At 35.2% G+C, this 20,739-nt stretch overlaps 1 protein-coding gene across 1 annotated transcript; it reads right to left on the bottom strand.

The window, feature by feature from the left end:
* Positions 1–202: 202 nt before the first annotated feature.
* Positions 203–18,771, bottom strand: LOC145774431 (kelch-like protein 25). The gene is made up of 11 exons (XM_082585681.1): positions 18,634–18,771; positions 17,850–17,999; positions 16,947–17,078; positions 15,040–15,142; positions 12,896–12,978; positions 12,414–12,594; positions 11,883–11,999; positions 8,640–8,783; positions 3,601–3,756; positions 649–790; positions 203–305 (listed from the first exon to the last, which is right to left on the bottom strand). The coding sequence occupies exons 1-11, from the start codon at positions 18,769–18,771 to the stop codon at positions 203–205; spliced, it is 1,449 nt and encodes a 482-aa protein (XP_082441807.1).
* Positions 18,772–20,739: the final 1,968 nt, after the last annotated feature.

The raw sequence follows: 20,739 nt of genomic DNA, 5'->3' as shown, positions 1-20,739 counted from the left end.
TTTGAAACGATGATTCAACAACAAAATAAAATACAAAATAAATTGTTTGCTGCTTTACACAAGAACGTGCTACAAACATAAAACGAGACAAACAAATCTGCCTTTATAAAAAGGAAAGTAAAAGATTTTGAATTTTAAAATGCAACAAAACAAAAAAACATTGAAAAGTCATCCATGTGATGACGCGACCAGTTAGTGACAACTATATCGCTACAATGAATTGTGCGTTTTTAATTTCTTCAACATTTTCAATCACTTCCCACGTATTCTTCGCTGCATCATAAGTTTCTATTGCGTCGGATCTTCTGTAAATTATGATCGAATAAAAATTAGAACACGAAGCAATAATATTGAAAGACAAAACATTGTTCAAAACTGATAATAATTGGATTATTTCAGTCAAATCAACTCTGTCGTTTGCAAAAGTTGAATATCGCAAATTTGAAATATTAAAAACAAAATGATTAAAACTTGAAATTTTACATCAGCGATGGACAGATTCAACCAAACTATGTTTCAATAAATTGTAATGATCTCATATTAAGTTATTAGCATCTCGCATGTTTCTATTCACAGGTTGGTAGACTCCATTAATTCAACTTATTTATGCTTTCTATGCATTGATGACGTTCACAAACAACCACTCACTCTCCAGCGACATGCACCATCCCGTCTATGACACATGAACCGTGTGAAGATCTTGCAATGTTCATATCAGCAACATCGGACCATGCTTGCTTCCGTGGATCGAATCGTTCAATTGAAGACAGGTTTCGACAATAATATCCTCCTGTTGGAACAAGATTTCCAAGTTAATATTCACGAATTATATAAATATTCTGGTAACCTCAGCTGCCTCGTTGAAGCAGTGCAGACTTGTTATACTGCAAGGTTTACACCAAATAATCAACTCAAGTGAGACTAAATGGACGCAAAGTGTACCAGCCAAGATGATGAACAAACTGTCATAGCATCTGCATTGGCTTATTGAGTGAACGATTTCGAATGAGTTGCAAAAATAGCAAAATTTGTTTCATCTCACAAGCACGAACATTCATAGCAATTTGTAGCAAAATAAGCAAAAATATCATTTAAAAACACATTATTACATTTTATGCAAAGACTCAATAAGTGACGTCATCCAATGGAAACATTTAAAAATCATAGTGGTGAGATATTGCAATCATCTTGAAGCTGCGTTATAATAACACCCAGGGTTGAGATTTGTTCAGCTGGGGATGCCGCGAGCGTGTTTTACCTGAATTTTGTGTTTATGTAGATTGCGCTAAATATCAATCCACTTTTTGCTTCAGCACCTTTGATATCATGCACCGTGATTGCATTTATTGCCTTATTTTGGTTATTTATTATTGTGTTATAACGATTATTTGGTACCGCATTTTCAAATTTTCCGTTTTATTTTAACATAAATATAACACTTCTTTCTGTCGTCAGTCATCTCAGTTTCACATCCGAAGAATGCCAGGCTATTAAAAACTAGTTTTCTACATTGTTTTGTAGTGGTTCTTCGAGCAAAAATGCTCATTGCTCATGTTACAAATGAACAACTTGGAGCTGAATCAGAGGATAAAATAAGTGACTCTTCATCATTTTGTAATGCAAGATGACAGTAACAAGTGGTTTTCTAAAAATCAACATATTATATATCGCAATGTCGATGATATTTGCAATTCAAAGACTGATACCAAAGTCATGAAAAAACTAAATGATGATGCCAAGGAATGCTATGCCATTAAGTTTCGTCGGATTCTATAAACATGTTTTGCAGTCAGATTTTTACACTTTGACTCGGTCAAAAAAAAATGGAATAAAAATTCCACAGAAAATAGTTTCAAATCAGGTATTGAGAAAGAACAGCTGCAATGAATGGTCACATTTGATGGCTTATCACGTGTAGCACAATAAAAAATAAAAGATGCTGATCTAAACTTCGCTTTTGAAATACTAAATTGCGTGAGTCTCTCTGATTCCGTTCATCACTTCTTTCTGAAATCTTTAAGGTTTTCCACAAAGACACTGTTTTGACAGAAATATAAACGCTTTTGCTGCATACATTTGTGTGCAGCGATAACGTACAACAGAGTGTGCTGGTGAATTCTGGTTCACTTGTTTTATTGATTTGTTACAATCTGCACAATTCTGCTGAGGTTATTCCACTGTTGATAAATAAACTTCTGTCAAACAGTCTCCAAGATGAAAACTTGAAGCAACTTCAATTTGCCAACATTCCGTTTCCCGAAGTGAAGCTTCCAACCAATTGAATATTCAAATCTATTCAAATCATGTATTGGTGGTGAAAGTCGATGTTTTATTTTTGGACCGAAACATTCAAGTATTTATCCAGTTGGTAACGAAAAAAAAAACAGATACACTCGTAAATTTAGAAAGTGATCTTAGAAGCTTCGAGCTGTTCATAATAGTGGACGCACAACAATTTCCTGTGTACTTGGCAACGACAAAGCGAATATTTCCGTTTGCATTAAGTTGAAAATTTAAGCAGGTTACTGAAATTTAATGTCAGATTTCATTTTTAAGTATAACTGCATGTTCTTATTGAAGTTACCACCAATTCTTTATAAATTCAAGGAATTTTTTTTTCAAATAATGATCTGACAATATCTCCTCTGTCATTAGGTGCCGCAATGTAATTCACTAAACTGGAAGTTTGAAGCAAAAACTTATATTTAGCTGTTTACGACTTTTTGTGTCAAGCAGGTTTATAAGAAAATACGTAACAGTTGCAGCCTAATCAAAAACTAACGAAACATGGAAGGCCACGTACCCGTGTGGCCTTGTGACGTCACAATGACAATCGTCATACTGGCAATGGTTTGTTTCAAAACTTTTCAAAGCAGAGGAAGTTAATGCAATGCAGCAGGTTGCTCGTGATCAATAGAACTTGTTAAAACTTTTGCAAAACTAAACAGCAAAACTTGCAAACTTTCGAATTTTTGGGACTTTGTGAGATTTCTGCCAAATTGATCAATGTTAGTCTGACCATTGACATCCAAGGACCATCCCCATTTAGGTCGCAACCCAGTGGTTGAGTAGCACTGAGTCAAGTTACAGTTGTTTTCGTGCCTGGTTAGACGTAGGGTGGCGCCAATCTATGCTTTGTCATCCTTTGTTCACATAGCTTCTCAAAGCGCTGGACAGGCCTTGTGACGTAATCGTCTGTCACTTACTCCAAACTGCGCTGTTCTGAACGACACGAAGAAGGATTGTGAGTACCGGATTTAGTTTGTTTTAATACTTTTGATAATTACTTCGCTTGTCATGGAACCCAAGCCTGTATAAAAAAACGATCCAGATACCACGCCAACGAAATGGTTAATAAAGTCAAATCTCAAAAGTTGAGAAAAAAAGCTCGTTAATTATTTTTTAATTTTACATTAACTTTTTTATTTATCAACTTTGAAAGATTTTCTCATGCTCGCCTGGAACTTAGTTGCGTATGTTCTATTAATTATATTGATCTGATCAGAAAAACTTCAGATTCTAGATGTCCTAGTTGTTACAAACAGATCAATATAAACACGGCCACAAACGTTGATATCATAATAATACAACCGATCCTACCTATTGCATAGACTTGATCGTTCAAAACAACTGCAGGGAAGTTACATCTTTTAACTTTCATCGACGGAATTCCTCTCCACTGACCTTCTCGTGGATCCATGCATTCCACAGTGTTCAACGCCCCTCCGTTATAACCACCGACAGCGTATATCAACCCTGTTGGAGATTGATGATTTGTTAATAGTAATATTCCAATTTCATCGCCAGATTTCTTTATAAATCAATGCTTAAATAAAAAAAAATACAACACAAAGTGATTGTTGCGGCTGTATCAATGATAATAATGATGGAAGGTGCGACGACTACAAGAGCGCTACACACCAGCAACTACATCCCGTTCATTTCGCAAACTCAGAAATTGGACATTAAATATTTACTTTCCAAAAGTTCTTAAATTTGAAAAAATATTTTCTTGTCTTTAACATAAATATAAATCAAAATAAAGTGCAACAAACAATTTAGTTTTGTTGGAAGTTATGTAAAACATTGTTACGCTATTACGGTAGTATTGTAACTTCAACATCTTCTGATAAGCAACAAGTGTGATTGTACATACACAAATAAGTAATAAAGAATGTGTGACACATTCTTATCGGATACTGTTTCAAAAGCAGTATGGCGCCATATTTCATGACGACACAAATATGGCAACCTCGGCAAAATGTCAAACTCGGCAACTATCAGTGACAGCATCTGCATGCGTATGTCGCCATTCCCAGGATGAAACCTGGCGAACATCATTACATACATTAAACAGCAAAAATAGCTCAATGAATCAATGTAGGATTGAGTTAGTTTTGCATAAAAATCGATTCGATTAAAATCAAACTGTGAAGTCGAACGAAAATTTACAAATTCTCAATTTCTAACTGTGCAGCTAAGTCCAATATAACGTATAAAACTGGCACTTTTTCAAATTGAAAGCTAAACTTTTAGAGTGATCGGTTTAATGATGTTTTTATACATAAAACTTGAAAGAGAGTGGCTACATATATTTAAGCATAGAAGTGTCACACACGAAAACATTTCAAAAATACTTCACTTACTTTAATTTGATGCAAAAGATTTTGTCTTGATTTTGTTTCAAACTAAATTGCCAAAAATTTCGTTTTCATTGTAAATAAACGTCATTTCGAGCAAACATAAGCTACTGTACTTACCACTAACTCAAACGAACAATCATTGAGACAAAGAAATTAACTTAAACCAGTGGTTCCCAACCGGGGAGGAATTCCTCCCTAGGGAGGAATTTCATAAGTTCAGGGGAGGAATTTCAGTTTTTGCCCGTTCGTGTGCAAGAGCTACATTTAATAAGTTAATAGCTGTTTATTTGCTAATAAATTTCATACAAATATTACCCTAAAAGTGTTTCCAGAAAGCGCTATAATCCATTATTTTAGTGTAATTTTTCAAAAAATTTCCGGGGGAGCATGCCCCCTGACCCCCCTAGAAAACGCGTGCCTTCGGCACGCTCTAACCCCCCACCAGTTTTATTGCTTCCCTTGCTCAACCCACCAGGATACGCCACTGCACATGAGGTAGCGATGTCTTTACTCAAACACTTTGTCGTTCTCTTCGATCCATCAAATATTTGGCCCCCCCCAAAAAAACATTTCTGGCTACGCCACTGGCCAACACGCCACTAAAAAACCTTCACATACCTTGGGTTCCGCTTGCGCAGAATGAGGATGGTCGACACGATGGTTTTGATAGCCAAACCAAAAACTGGCTTATCCGGTAATTTTTATAGACCGCCGGCTGTGCGGTCCCTGATCCCGTTTTTACTTCCGATCGGAATGAGTCTTAGAACCCTAACATAATGGTGTCTATTACAATCTGGGGGAATTGTAGAGAAACCATTTTAGTTAAAATTCTAGGATTTTTAAAATTTAGGACTCCCTTTTTGTTTTTAGTAATATGGGGAGGAATGAATAGTTCCAAAATAGGCAAAGGGAGGAACGCAACAAAAAAGGTTGGGAACCACTGACTTAAACAGAAAACTGTAACAATCGTTGACACAAAAATAACACAACCAACAAACGTGCTATTATTCCTCGTTTTATATCAAGGGAGTCGGAATCGTGCTTTTTCCACCGATTCCGACTCCAAATACATCACACATCTTCCGACTCCACACAACCCTGATAAACTCAAATAATTCGATACAAAATTTAGAAATAACAATTGCTGCATGCGATATTATTCTAAGACATGAATTTTACAAAATATTCACGATTTGCTTGGAACGCTAAGCTCACAAATTATTTTAATTTTATTAAAAAAGGAAATTAAATCAGAAGTCAGAACAGACCCAGCATTTGTTGCAAAGTAAGTTGGTGCAAAGTGGATAATGTTAACAAATAGCATTGAAAAGTTAACTTCTGGATGAACAAACGTGCAAACATTTTGCATCTATTTTTTTCTTGGGTTTTACTCTAACGATTTTTTTCACTGCAAACAGTGTGTTGCACTGGAAGACTATCATTTTGCTAAGGTAGATTCTATCTCATGTCTCATTACGTGTAGTGAGTTGGATACACAGAATGTAAGATGCGTGGTATAAACTGAACAGTTTTGTGTTGGTTTCAACTTTTTGTGTGTTTCATGTTGTTCATTAGGCTATTCTTCATTTGTATGCACTGGGACTGCTTGAAACAAACTTTGTCGGGTCAAAACGAATCGAATTCCTTCACAAAAAGGTTTAATTCAAAACAAACTTAATACATGTACTTTTGATTCCCAATTGGTTGCACTGAAGAACTCATGAGAACATTGCAAATGTATAGAAACAGTAGCAAAACCAAGGAACTGGGGCGGGCGCAGCGTCTTACTTAAAGGCATACTAAAGGAAAATTTCAAACCGGAATTAAGCATTAAAATGAGTAAACTGAACATTCAAGAATACATTTCAAAGACAATTACCCAAAAAAATTTGTTTTCAATGGCGCTGGCAAGGCCCAAAGTCCAGTGTTTCATTTATTTTCATTTTTTTCAAAATGACCAAAACGTGCAAACACAGCTCAAGAATACGTCATAAAGTCCAGCAATAACAAAAACCACGTTACCAATCTGATGTTTTGAGCAAACTGTCTGCTGTTTTGATGTTAAAATGTGCTGTTTTGATGTAAATACATACATAGCCTACAGTCAAATCGCCCGCAGTAACAATTATTGCGTGATCGGTTGATTGCTAGACTTTATGACGTAGATTTTATGACGTTCTTTACAGTCGCACGCTTCGTTGCTCAGGCCAATCTCGTTTTGAAAGCTCTGACAAAAGCACGCCCACAATGGTGGTCAGACCGCAATGGGGCAAAATTTTATTGAAAATCGTTTTATGGTAGCATGTTAAACACAAAGAACGTGGAAAATCGCCAAGTCAGGTTTTTCCTTTAATACCCCTTTAAGGCATGTATGACGTGAAAACAATTGGTTTCAACGTACAAAAGTGACAGATTAAGAGTAAATTAAGCAAAGGCATGCAAATTACGCATGCATTCTATTTCTCACAACACATACATTAATATACACTTCCACAGTTTGCTTCAATAATAAAGAATAATGAAACTCACTTTGGAACAATATTGATAAAAATTACCATTGAAGCTAAAATATATTTAAAAAAATGCAAACTGAGTTACGACTTTCAAAAGGCGTAAGGTATAAAGGTTTAGTTTTCAGGAAATGATTTTCATAAGCAATTCAATATCTCAAAGACATCAGCTAATTTTTGATTGGCCGTTCAGAAGGCATTAAAATCGTTCAAGAATTATGGTGTCATATACAAATTACGTTCGAAAATATGATATGAGTTCTTATTTGTTATTATCGTTGTCGCCAATAAAGGCTTTATACCGATATAATAATGTGTAATCTAACCTCTTCCTGCTTATAGAAGGCTACAACCCACAACACTTCACACAATGAGATTTTTCTTTTCAAGTTCACAAAAACTTTTGAGGATCAGGATAATATTAAAATCAATATTTGATTCAATGGACATTAGTTTCTATGTATCCATTGGGTTTCCAAAACTGTTGCAGTTCATTCTGAACATTTCCAGCTGGTGCTTTTTCAGACTATTTTTTATTTTTTTTCTTGAAACCCAAGTGAGCAGTTTTGTCATATCCAGACTTATGCTCTGTCATTGAAGATTTAGAGTGGACGTGAAGACAAGGAAGCCAACCTTCGTATCCACCTTCAAGCATGTCATTGTGTGTGCCAAGGCACAATGGATAGGTGTCGAACCGACGTCACCAGCATCGTGCAAGCGCTCTCACCTCTCAGGCACGTAGTCGATAACCAATAAGATGATTATAATGAACAAAGAAAGGAGCACAGGGTAGTTATCAATTATCTCATTTTGTGTTAATTATTTAATGTTTAATGAAATGGCGATAAATCATTTAAAGCATGTTAATTTTTGGAGCGTTGAGCGTTCAGAGATTTTTGTGGGTATGGTTTCAAACGCATAGAAAACATCGGACATAATTTATTAATATCAAGATTCTAAAATTATCTCTTAAGCCTAATTTCTGCAAAGTCCATTTAAACTTGTTAAGCAATATAATTTGCTTCTAAGAACGAAATAAAAAGGATTATTTGGCAAAAATTGATGACGACGATAATTACGTTTTCTTGTTTTTTGAACTATAACTGATCTATCTTCTTGAACGTAATTATGTCGAGGTAAAAGGTGAAACGACGAAAGGACTTGAGCATTGTGCAGTAATGGTCGGGGCGAAACAACAGCCAACTAACTGTGCAATAATTTCAATTGGAAAACATTCGATTTGATGAGATTGATCAATCCCACCATGAATCGAATGGGATTGTGATCATGTTGTTGTTCTCAATAGAATAAAAAATTGTTAGTAAAACCAATGAAATTATAATGTAATGAATTACTGTAAGATCGTAATATTTACTTATAAATTTGATGAATGAGTTTTACTGTATAACAGTGTTGACACCATCTTTGAATTACTTCATCACAACACAATGATTTCACTTATTTAATTTTTCAGCAAAGTTCAAACCTCCAGTGGAAGCCAAAGCATGAGAAAAACGACCTTCATTCATATCAACGCTGTTGTACCACTTGTCTTCAACAAAGTTGTAACTTTCACATGAAGTCAAACCAGTGCCACCACCTTCCCAGCCACCAACAGTAAAGATGGAATCTGTTCATGTATAAACAATAGTTCTCTTCAATTGTAATTTTGTTCAAAATAATTAGACTATATAAATAAATAACAGAAACTTAAATAAATAGATTTAATCATTTTCATAATTATTGCCAAAAGGAATACAAATTTCATATTGAACAATGCGAACAAATTTTTTTATGTATAAACGCTGGAATTAAATCATAATTAAAATCCTCTTATTTTGTATTACATAACAATCAGAAACAAACCAATAATTTATGTTGCTATTCTTATTGATTCAAAGAATTAAAAAAAAGAATCTTGACGATTTTATGGAAGTAGGTAGGAACGAAAAACTCACTGAGTTAAGTGGACACCTTGGTAACCGGAAAGTTATTCAATATTCATTCACTTATTCAACACTACGTGTGAGTATAATGGAGAATATGCTGCTACTTTTCTAGAAAAGATTTCCTGATAGAGGAAAATGAGGGATGGCACAGGATTTTCAAAAATAAAAATACACGATGAGAAAAAAAATATTATTAATCTATATCAGGGGTGGGCAAAGTTGTTCAAAGAAAGAGCCGCTCGCGGATAAACCATAAACACCAGCGAGCCGCAAAATCAGTCGACATAACATAACAGCAATAAAAACACAATAATTGTTTATCCAAATGAGTTTTATATGTTTATCCACTTGACTGATTAATCTCTGAAAATTTGGACGATAAGTTGTTAATGCTGTGCGAATTAATTCTTCCAAGTGTGCATTTGTCAAGGTTGGACCATGTTTTGAATTTTACAAAGTTATAAATTCTTGTAAAAATAAATAAGTAAGTTCTGGCACTACTTCTAAGCTTCAACTAATCGCTGCTTTTAGCGACTTTACTAAACTTCCAATTGTTGCTGACTGAACTCAAAATGAGCCAGGAGAAACACAATGTTGCTTTTGCAAAGTCACAATTCCATTGTTTAATAATGGCTACAGTAAAAGAGAGACTCTTTTATGATCTTTGTGTTGTATTGGCCGCAATATAGATTTTGAAGACAGTGTAGGCTAAGTCACAAATTGTAATTTATACCAACCAATTTTTGCGCCCCTATCAATGTGGCACCTGTGGCTCGAGCCATACCTGCTATACACCCTAGGTACGCCACTGCTTGGTTGACAGTCCGAGATAATATATTTATAAAGTATAATCTTAATTTTTTTGTAATATTACGATTCAATACAAGAGCCACAAAATTTATGTTGAAGAGCCACATGCGGCTCGGGAGCCGCAGTTTGCCCACCGTTGATCTATATTATAGATTATGCTTATTACTTCTCTAACAGAAGATATTTAGGGGAGGAAAATCAGGGATGGTCAGAAGTTTTTCGTAAAAAAAGATAAACAAAAATTTAAATATACTACGTCGCCCTCTATGACAGGGGCAAGCAACATTTTCAACAAGTGGGCTAGTTATATTGGACCTAAATTTTTCTCCAGCAAACTAAAAGTTAATCTCTACAACAAGTATTCAAACTACCCGTTTGCTATGAACATTAGATGGAATTTCATTGCATGTCCCATGAAAATATTGTTTTCGTACTCCACAGTGAAGACCAACCAAACACCGCGTGCGATATTTGTTGAAAGCAGATTGCATCCGTGGAATACATTGCGCTTCCCACTAAACCAATATATTTACAAATTTTAAACCAAAAACCGTGATGTTGGTAAAGCTGACTTGACATCTTGGAGCCTTGATGATCAGTACAATTGCAGAACTACCTTTCGTGACCTATCACAGACCTACTTTTATTTCTGCTGTGTAAAAGTAGGTTAGCATACCTTCACTTACCCTCAGGAAAACTTTTTTTTTCAAACTGATTCCAATGAAAACTTTCTCCGTACTCCAGTAAACATATAAAATATCATTTTAACTATACAGACATGTGAATGCTCAAGTAAAAGTTAGTGAGAAGTGCATAAAATGTTATTGTGTTTAAACAGATAATTGAGCAAATAAACGTTCCAAAATAATGAACCATATTTGGGGAAAATGACTGGAAAAAGAAGAAAGATTCCACAAAAACTTAAAAAACATCTTGTTCATCCGCGAGGTGCAAGTTGCCTATTCCAGCTCTACACAATGTGACTTCTGCTCACGTTAATTTTACCACAGAATGATGGGTTTTCAATGTTACATCTGACATCCACATCCATTCTAATACGTCGCCATTAAAAGAAGACAAAACCTATAATAGGAGGCAAGATGGAGACGACGATGGTGATGATACTCGTTACAATCGTTCACATAATTTTTACGTCACTAACCTGGATATCGATCTTATTGATTTGCGGAGTGTTTTACAAATCTATTTTATCTTTTTGGGCTTATTATCACTTATTAACATGAAGTGACATAGACATATAAAACTTTGTACTTTATTGTTGATACATTAATATGCGTATTGGATCCAATGCGTTGTGCTCAGCGCTTTGTGATCGCAGCCGTACGGCAGCATGCATTGTTACACCGAATCTATTTCTTCAATGTTTAGTGCTAAGCAAGAACAAAGTTTGGTGCTAATTTTATAACGTCTCAGACACGACCCGACAAGGTATAGAACTCACGTCTACCGATCAAGAGGTGGGTATTCTATTCACTGCACCACCAAGCCAGCGTTGCTAGCACATATAACATTGTTCTGAAAGCTAAATCGCCTGCAATGTCAATTTATGTTATTAGTTACAGAGTTTACCAGGTCGTGACGTCATAATTTGATTTGCATCTCTGCAAAAAATAAAATAGTTTGGTGATAACCGTTGAGAAAATCAGCGCCCTTCATTACTTTAGTTTTTCATGATACCACTCAGCCATCTTTTCTGTTATTAGGTGAAGAGATTCGCAATCACTACTTCAAATAGATTTTGATGAATGTTTTGTGACATTAATATATAATAAAAGTGATGATTTTGATGTAGAGAAACTTTAAGTACAAAGGGGGAGGGAAGCGACGTAGTAAGTTCCCTAGGAATAAACTTAACCACGCTCAGAGGACTTTCAATCATATCATCTTCACGTGTAACTAATAATTCTCAATGTCAGCTTGTTGAGCTCAGTGAACATAATTAAACTGACTCGTGCAAGTGTAAGTCATTTTATATCGCAAAATGTTGCCAGGTCGTTTTTCATCGAGCGCTATTGTAGATATGATTTCTGTCAGAAGAAAATTCTTTCCTGCATTGTTACTGCCTGCTGAAACGTATTTTAGAGATCAATTTAATTAAATACAAGAGCATTGCAATGCTTATTTTCAGCATTATTCAATGCGAAAGGCAACAAATTTTTAAAACCATTTTAAAACTTTGTTTGAAAGCACATTATTCAAAAAGTGCACAAAGATAACAACTATAGGTAATCTCATCAATCATCAACCTATAAAACATAAACGCTCGATAGTGAATTTTAGGTAAAAAAATGTTGATCGAGTGAAATGAAGGTGAAATATTAGCGAGAATGTGGAACTCCAGACCACACTTGTGTGGTGCGTGTCACATGCGCACTCGGCACTCATCGTTCTTAATATTCATCACTTTTGTCACAAACATGAGTTCATCTGCTTGTTGTGGAACCAACTTAATTTGAATCTAAACTGAAGTGGATTCTTACCATTGCAAACTACAGAAGCAGCCCAACATCTTACAACATTTGTGGAAGCAAGTTGAGTCCAACCAGATTCCTCATCATTTAACTTGAATCTTTCAACCACTTCAGTTTTATTTCCACCAATAACAAAAACCTCACTTTTCTGACAAACAGCTGATCCACGCCCGTGTTCAAAGTTTGTGTTCTGAAGAAACATAAATTGTTAAGAATGTGCGTAAGATCAACAACGTCACGATTTCACAAGACTTGCTTGAATGTTCGACATAATTTCATATCAATTGTGAAACGTCGAGTGCAATCATTGCAACTGCATGTGATGTGTTTGCTGAAGAGCAAGATATCATAAACACGAAAAACATTTAAATATTAACAACTTGGAGCTCACCACTCATAGCACAAAAATAGTTTTTGATTAGAGCGCACACCATCAAATAATAAATGCACTCATCCTAGTAACAATAAACCCAAAACTTTTAATGTTTTACCAGGAAGTCAGTTACTTCTTTCTTTCTTACGTCATACTTCCACACATTCTTTCCATTAAACGCAAGAAATTGATTCCTCGATTCTGAAACAAACAAAAAAGAAACACGTTTAAAATATTTAACAATATAAAATATTTAATAATAATCAGCGTGTCTATATGATTTTTACAGCAAGTACAGTGCAAGAACCCGCAAGCTTGAACGGAGATGGAAAATTAAAGACTTTCATTCACACATTATCAACTGGTGGTATACGACCTCTCATTACATGCAAGATTGCAAGTCTGCTCTTGCATACCGAATTCTAACGAATTTTTATCACTGTGCATTTTGTAAGAAAACAGTTGCATAATACCACGTGGCATGAAAACTACAAAATTGCAAGCTCAAGCAAAAGCGACTTTTCCGGTTACCTCGCTCTTGGCTTTGCTTGTTATGTATCACAGCTTCATTTAGGCTACTGTGCAAAATCCAAGTTTTTTGGGGAAAACTGAAGAGAGGCCAATAATAACCAATCAAGTTGCATTTTGATAAGTAAAAGTTGAACAGATGAAAAATATTAAAAAATACTTACAATATTTTTGAAGCCAGTTAAAGCGCTTGATTGGTTTAATTAAAACGCTTTAGATGTGATGTCACATTAAGAACAACTTTGAAAAACACAAAAAGAGGTTTGTGGCAAGACAACTGTAGGTTAGTTATCAATAGACCGATGTCATATCAATGTACATTGTATGTTATGTTATGCAGGAATGAGGAAATTAACTTTCTCAAAATTAGCGTTGAATTGTTTTTGTTTCCTCTGAAAGCGCACTTTTGTCATTGTTATAATAGTAATAATTAAAAATGTTTGCAAACCACTCTTGCTTCCCTGCTTTTGGCGTTTTTTACTTTGCGATCTTTATCGTCAATCGACCTCAAAATAGCAGATCTTGTGTTGTATTCAGAGATCGATGGCATGTTCATGTTGATGTACGAGCAGTCACTGATGGTTTGACGTACTAGCGGTTGCCTGCAAGTGGTCTCATGTCTTACTGTGAATACTCATGTTCACTGCAAATGGCGTACGCTGAGGGCGGCCATTGGGCAGTACCACCTTTCTTCAAAATGTTGATTGATCACCTACTACCTACCAATCTTACACAATTTGACTTAGTGGCTGTTGTTATCAAATGGACGTTTTTTAATTCGTTGTCATTCGAAAAAATTTTTGAATGGCCCTCCAGCACTTTCAGAAAATCCTGCGTACGCCACTGTCACTGCTTAAATAACCTGATAAACGCCCAGACTGACATTATTACGTCATAGATCAGACAACTTCAAACGAACTTTATTTTACACTGATTAGTTTAAAAAAAAAAAACGAAAGTGACAACATAATAAAAATCTGCTTAAAGTATGCGTTGCTTATTATTCGTCCAAAACACGATTATTTATCACTGCGCATTTTGCAGTTTATCGCTGCACAATTCTGGTTTATCACTGCGTCTTAGAAATGCCGCTGAGACAACTTGATTAGTCACTCTGATAATAGCATAGTAACATTGTGTTATGTGATGTGTCATTTACATACAAAAAAGCAATATGCAGGTTGCAGGTTTAAGTATTTTGTAAAAGTAACAAATCAACGGATGTGATGAGTTAGAATGTCAGTTATCTGCTTTTCCGTTATAAATTGAAACGTGGACGCCTCTACAATAGTATAGCGTCGTCCACGATTGAAATGTCCAGAATTTTTGTAAAACACAGCAATGTTAATATGAAAGACGAAACTAACGTCTTGATTTCAAACCCCAGATCAAATTTGGTTCAAGACTATTGGTAAATAAGCATGGTTCTCTTTGCAAACGTTCGCATTTCTGGAAATTTGTTATTATTCAGCAGCTTCCCTCAATTTGCGCTTGATCAATGCTTGAAGTTGTTAATAAAAAGTAGAAAAAATTACTACTCGTATATTTTCCTAACAAAACCTTTGATTAGTGACGTCAATAAACAAACGATCTGAATCATTTGACTCCGCTATGACTAACTTTCATCAATAATGCGACACAAACTTTGTGGGTCATAAAAGCTGTGGGACATTGTGACTCAATGCCCAACTCTACATGCAGTACAAAAACTTTAAACTAAAAAGTTGTCCAAACCTTCCTTTGCTGAAGGAGCGGGAAGGACTTCAGTTGCAGCAGCACGTGGAATTGCAGAGTGAAATAAAATATTTGTACATTCCACTGAAGTCATAATCAATTCCTGATGAATTGAAAGGAACTTTAGCAAATTTAAACGCAAGTTTACAGTCAATATTTCATTATTTATCAGATAGTTGTTGTTTGTTGTAACATCGGCTTCATAAATTCACATGAAAATATTTGTGAATTGAATTTAGGTACAAAAATTAACGAATGATTGATAAGATAGATGTTTATTGGCGGCTGAGAAAAAAAGATGTACGATAAATCAAAACACATTGTATCACAATTACAAAAAGAATAATAGCATCACAGCAACGGAATGCTGCTAAGTTTCCATTCAAGGTCTTCAAGTCAAGCTTCAAGTCTCACCCACCCTTAAACTCATCAATGATAATTATAATTGGCTAATTGAAACAAATAAATAAATAATAGTGAAGCTGTCCAAGATGATAAGAAATTAAAAATTTAGGTAGCCCAACGTAGTCTACCTTACAATTGCAAGTTTGAATAGTAACTTGGCGTTTGCCTATTACGTGTCAATAATTATCTTTTTGTACATTCTTTCAAAAGTTGCAAAGGAGGATTTGCGAATTTCAACTGGTATATTATTCCAAATTTCTGCGCCAGAGTATTTTATAGACCAGGGGTGGGCAAACTACGGCCCGCGGACCGCATGCAGCCCGCGAGACTATTTTATGCGGCCCGCCGGCACTTGCAGAAAATCATACTCATCACTTATTGTTTTAATTAAACAGGTTACATGACAAAATATTATTCTCTTTACGAGTGTGTTTTTCGCTTCACTTTCAGTGCGTAAACACACACACGTCAGTCGCGCATGTATTGCAACATGATCTCACGCATTGTTTGATTCAATTGTTTGATCATAAAATACAAATACGGTAGCGGCTACCATAGGCCTACCAGTGTGGGAGCTAAGAGAAGAAATCGTGATGTTCCTGAAAATGAAAAGTATTCAATGTGATTTTAGTACCAACATAGTTGATGAAGAGTGGAGGTTGGACTTTAGGTTTGCCATTCGCCTTCGCCTTCGTATGTCTAAATTCTATGAAATCTGAGACAAGACTTCTAACACCAAATCCGCTTTTAATTCCATTCTATACGCAATATGAATTGCTGTATATCTAGATTTCGAGTATTAAACTCTCTTCAGTACAGCTTGAATAGCGAATGAATAAACACTACAATGAACCAGTATATATAATGCGAAAACAACACGTAGGCAACAATGACGAAACAAATGCTTCATCATCATTGTCCATTGATATCATGGAAAAGTTGAACGAATTTAATGTAAAACTTCAGGGCAATGGTTCATTTGCACACGAGATGTAGGCCTACGTCCGCGTTAAATCATTCCAAATGAAGCTTTCATTGTTCCTCAGACAAGCTGGTAACAACAGGTTTTGTCACTTTCCTTTGCTGAAAGAAGCAAACATTTTTGGTGAACTTTCAGCAAAGTAGGCTATAAAGTTCAGTTGGATACCTTGGCTATTGAATTTGGCAGAAGGTTCCAAGACTTAAAGAACCTGGAACCGCAGTTTAATATGCTCATTGCTCAGCTCTCCATTCACTCCAGAAGTTTATTCGGCTCCTGAGGATTTACAGCTGGAACTGCTGGACTTGCAAGCAAATAATGACTTGAAAGAGAAGTTTAAGTCAGATTCACTGCCTGACTTTTACAAGTCATTGTCTGACGATTTGTTTCCAAACTTAAAAAACTTTGCTGCTAAGTTTTTGACACTGTCTGGATCCACATACATATGCGATTATGCGAACAAGCATTTTCTTGTATAAAAATAAACAAGTCAAAGAACAGGTCTTTGCTGACAGACACCAACTTGCATGATGTTATGAGGATATCTACCAGCAAACTTGCTCCCAATTTGCAGAAAATTGTGAAAAACTGTGTACAGTTGCACAAGTCTCATTAACTTTTGTGATGATGATTGCACAGCTTTAAACGCAACTGACTGTGAAATACAAAAATTGTGTTTAATATGAATATGCGTTTATTTACACATCGGGTAAATTTTCCTACTTTGTAATGAGAGTGTGTGGCCCTCCGGCTGCAACATTTTTTCAAATATGGCCCTCAGTACAAAAAGTTTGCCCACCCCTGTTATAGACCGTTACAGTTTAGTGGTTGTGTATCAATAATAAATAGTGATCTAGGTTGGTCGAGTTTCCAGTAGTAAAGTTCTAAATTTGGTTGCATTTTTTAAAGCAGTTTTGAAAAGTGCCGGGCAATGAATTAAAACTAAACTGGGCCATAAATTTAGCAATTTCAAAGTTGTGCAAATGTTTTAACTTTAGGATATTGATTGCAGATAAAAATACTCGATTCCTTCTACACAACAGAAGCCGTATGCTGGAGTGGAGCCACTTTTGCTTAGTTTATATTGATTACATCAGTACGTTAGTTTATTGTTTTATAACGTTGTATTCAAACTTCTTGCTATTGTAATAACTTGTGTTATGTTTCCCATCGCTATGGTGAGCTGAATGTAATACTTCTCGTAATTCTTCTCACTTATTGATGAAGAATCTGATTTAGACGTAATGTTTGTACAAGTATATAGTACATTATGCTATCTCCTACATACTTTCAAAATAATCACATATGTGACAATAGTGAATGGGCATTGGGCAGCACTGTTTTGATGATATTCATTTCATCGTTTTTCCTAGCACAACCATGCCAGTTAGTGATTCCTAAACTGTATAATATTTGTCAGATTTACCTCTTTCAATGCAACATCTTGCAAGAAATTCCAGGATAATTTTCCAAGTTTAACAAAACCGAACAGTTCAACCATGTGCTTCTTATGTGTGGCGACGTCATGTTTGACCCAACTTATGAGCGCATGAAAAACATTTTCTTCCGAAGATACCTGAATGACAACATCAATTATTACTGCACTTCATCAGAAATGAGTATTACGTCACAGAACAACAAGATATGAAAAGTCAACTCCAAATTCTTCTGCTCAGTTCACGGAATGGGAAGCAGATAATGGCCAAGCAAGCAATTTACCAGAATGTTGTCCAGTACTTGGTAACATTTTTTTACAGTTTTGAATATGAACGGCAGTCACAAATTTTAACTTTTCTGTAAGCGTCAGCATTACTAGTCTAAAAAGTTGCTGTGCTGCGCAGGTTCAAATCGACTTACATTGAAGTAGAATTCACTTATTGAAGCTTTCATAAATCATGTAAACATCGATATTTTGTCGCGTATTAACTATTTAGGTACTCCCCAATTAGTTATTGCTTACTGTGTGTTTACCATGGAGAATAGACATTTGATATCTAGGGATGGTTTGCATAATAAACGAGCAATGATTGCTTGTATGAGACTTGCCGTCTACATTTTTTCGCACCCACAGGTCGCACTTGATTATGTGACTGGCCCAAGAACATGTACAATGCTCAGAAATTAAATAACTGGTGAAGAGTCTGGTTTCATTTTGTTTGTGGACTTTGTGATTGTCAAAATCTGTTTGGAGTCATAATTAAAATACAAACCTTTTTCTCTTTCACTTGCATCACTTCAAACATCACGTCTGGTGTTAGCTCTTTGAACTCTTTTCCACCGATGACTGATTCAAAGTTCTCAGCAATGACAATGTTTGCTTTTGCCACAACTTGGTCCAGATTATACATTTTCGAATATGCTTGAATTGTTAAGCAATTCGTCACATCAGATTCATCAAGAAGAAATTCGATGCAATATTGCTTGAGATCTAAACAACAACCAACATCAGTGAAAAACCTTATTGTGCAATGAAACCTGTTAAAAAAATTAATAAATAAATAAAACTGCCAACTCCTGCCATGGTATCTTTGCTATGAAATATAAAAATGCAAAACAATGATTGTTTTTTAATGTTTTGAGTTAACCCTTTGCTTTTCAACGTTTTTTTGGAAGTTAACTGCTCAAGGGGGGGCCGTTTTTGGATCAAATTCAATCAGCTGTTACGTGTTATCCGCTGATGCTATTTGAACAGAAGTTGCACTGGTGTGAAAGCAAATCATTTGTATATAAGTTTGAAAAGTCATTATTTTAAAATTTTATATGTTAAACTTGATATTTCAATTTTTGCAAAGGTACCCAAAAACGACAATTTTGATTTAACTTGCCGCTATTTAATTACCGTGCTAATCCGATTTCATGCAAACTTCTGAATAACAAAGAGCTCGATCGAACGCACGAAGTGTGTGTGCGGTGTGCCGAATCATTGCATTGATTAGAATTTACGACTTGCGAGCAAATCTTATTGTAAGCTACTCACTGATTCTAAAATAGTTACAATCAAAGTAACATTGTTACACGAATTTGAAAAAAAAACAAAACTGCGTTTGTTGTCTTACATTTTTATCCTAAACTAATGCATTCCCAAACTCATGGCTAGCTTCTAGTTTTATGGAACCAAATTTCTCATAAGTAACACCTTAGCCTGCTTGAATAGCTGTTTACATCTTCGTTTGTGTATTTAGGTCTACAATTGAGTTTGTAGTATGAATATTTTTAGTAGAGAGAAGACAGTTGAACAAGTTGTTGAAATTATCTGAAATTTCTAAGTTCAAATTAGGTGCTTTTGAAATTGTGGATTTGTGTCAAGTCGCATCACAAATATCATGCAGGCCACATCATAAGTCATTTCGCTTACGGGTGTTTATAAACATGACTCATAAATTACATCCACAAAAAATACAGCATTTATATCAACAAAGCTAAGTTCGAAGCTCACTTTTTATTGAAGATTGTGTCAATCAATTCGAAATAATGCAACAGCGAATTGCCGCCAGCGTCGAAATAATGCAACAGCGAATTGAGGAACGTGCGTAAACAAAGGAAATGTGAAATAACCCACAGTCAGCAAATCTACATAAATTTAACGTTTACAAATGTTGAATCAATGTAAAAGGACTGGATTGCTGACTGGGTCCTTATTGTTTGAAGCACTAAAAATACGCGTAATATCGACAACATCAGCAAGGCAGTGATTATGTTTCTGGCCAAAAAAAAAAAAATAACTTTTGACTTCAAAGATAAAAATGATTATAACGAAGCTTCAAAGTTTGTCGTAAAACATTTTACAGAGATACAATAAACATAATCATTTTGTGCCAGATTGTGAGAAGACTTCCTAGATTCTTTCCAACCATTTGCATGATTGCAAATTATTTTCTATAACTCTATATTGCTAAAAAATGGCTTCTTTGTTGAAACAACGTGGCTACAATTCTATAAGAAATTCTTAGGCCTACTACATTGAAGTAATGAAATTTTTTTTGTGATTTTGCTGATGACGTTTTACAATATCCGAGAAGTAAAAAATAATAATGATGAATTATTTTATAAAACCGTGGTTTGCAAGTGCTTCACAAAAAATTGTTGAGGGAAAATTTACTATTAGACGTAAAACGTTTGTAAAAGAAAATTGTCGGTTTACGTATTTATAATGTTTATTGCGCTGTTATCGAATTATAAACTGCCTGTATTGTCTACCTTTGTGGTTGCCGGCCAGCTTAGAGCAGCATGCAAACCATGCGTTTTTGGTATTTGCATCGTGTTATGATTCTCGAAAATCTCCCACAAGGTCTTTATTTTTATCGTGATATTTTTGT

Source organism: Aplidium turbinatum, chromosome 7, assembly GCF_918807975.1.
Source record: "Aplidium turbinatum chromosome 7, kaAplTurb1.1, whole genome shotgun sequence".
Taxonomy (NCBI): Eukaryota; Metazoa; Chordata; class Ascidiacea; order Aplousobranchia; family Polyclinidae; genus Aplidium; species Aplidium turbinatum.
This window is presented reverse-complemented; position numbering and strand designations above follow the sequence as displayed.

Bases quoted from the DNA above. Each gene is read 5' to 3' on its own strand.
- LOC145774431 (XM_082585681.1), bottom strand. From the start codon at position 18,771: ATGTATAATCTGGACCAAGTTGTGGCAAAAGCAAACATTGTCATTGCT. The intron at 8,784-11,882 runs GTCAGTTTAATT...ATACATGAACAG, and splicing joins AATGACTTACACTTGCACGA to ATTCCATCTTTACTGTTGGT. The intron at 306-648 runs GTGAGTGGTTGT...CATAATTTACAG, and splicing joins ATGGTGCATGTCGCTGGAGA to AAGATCCGACGCAATAGAAA.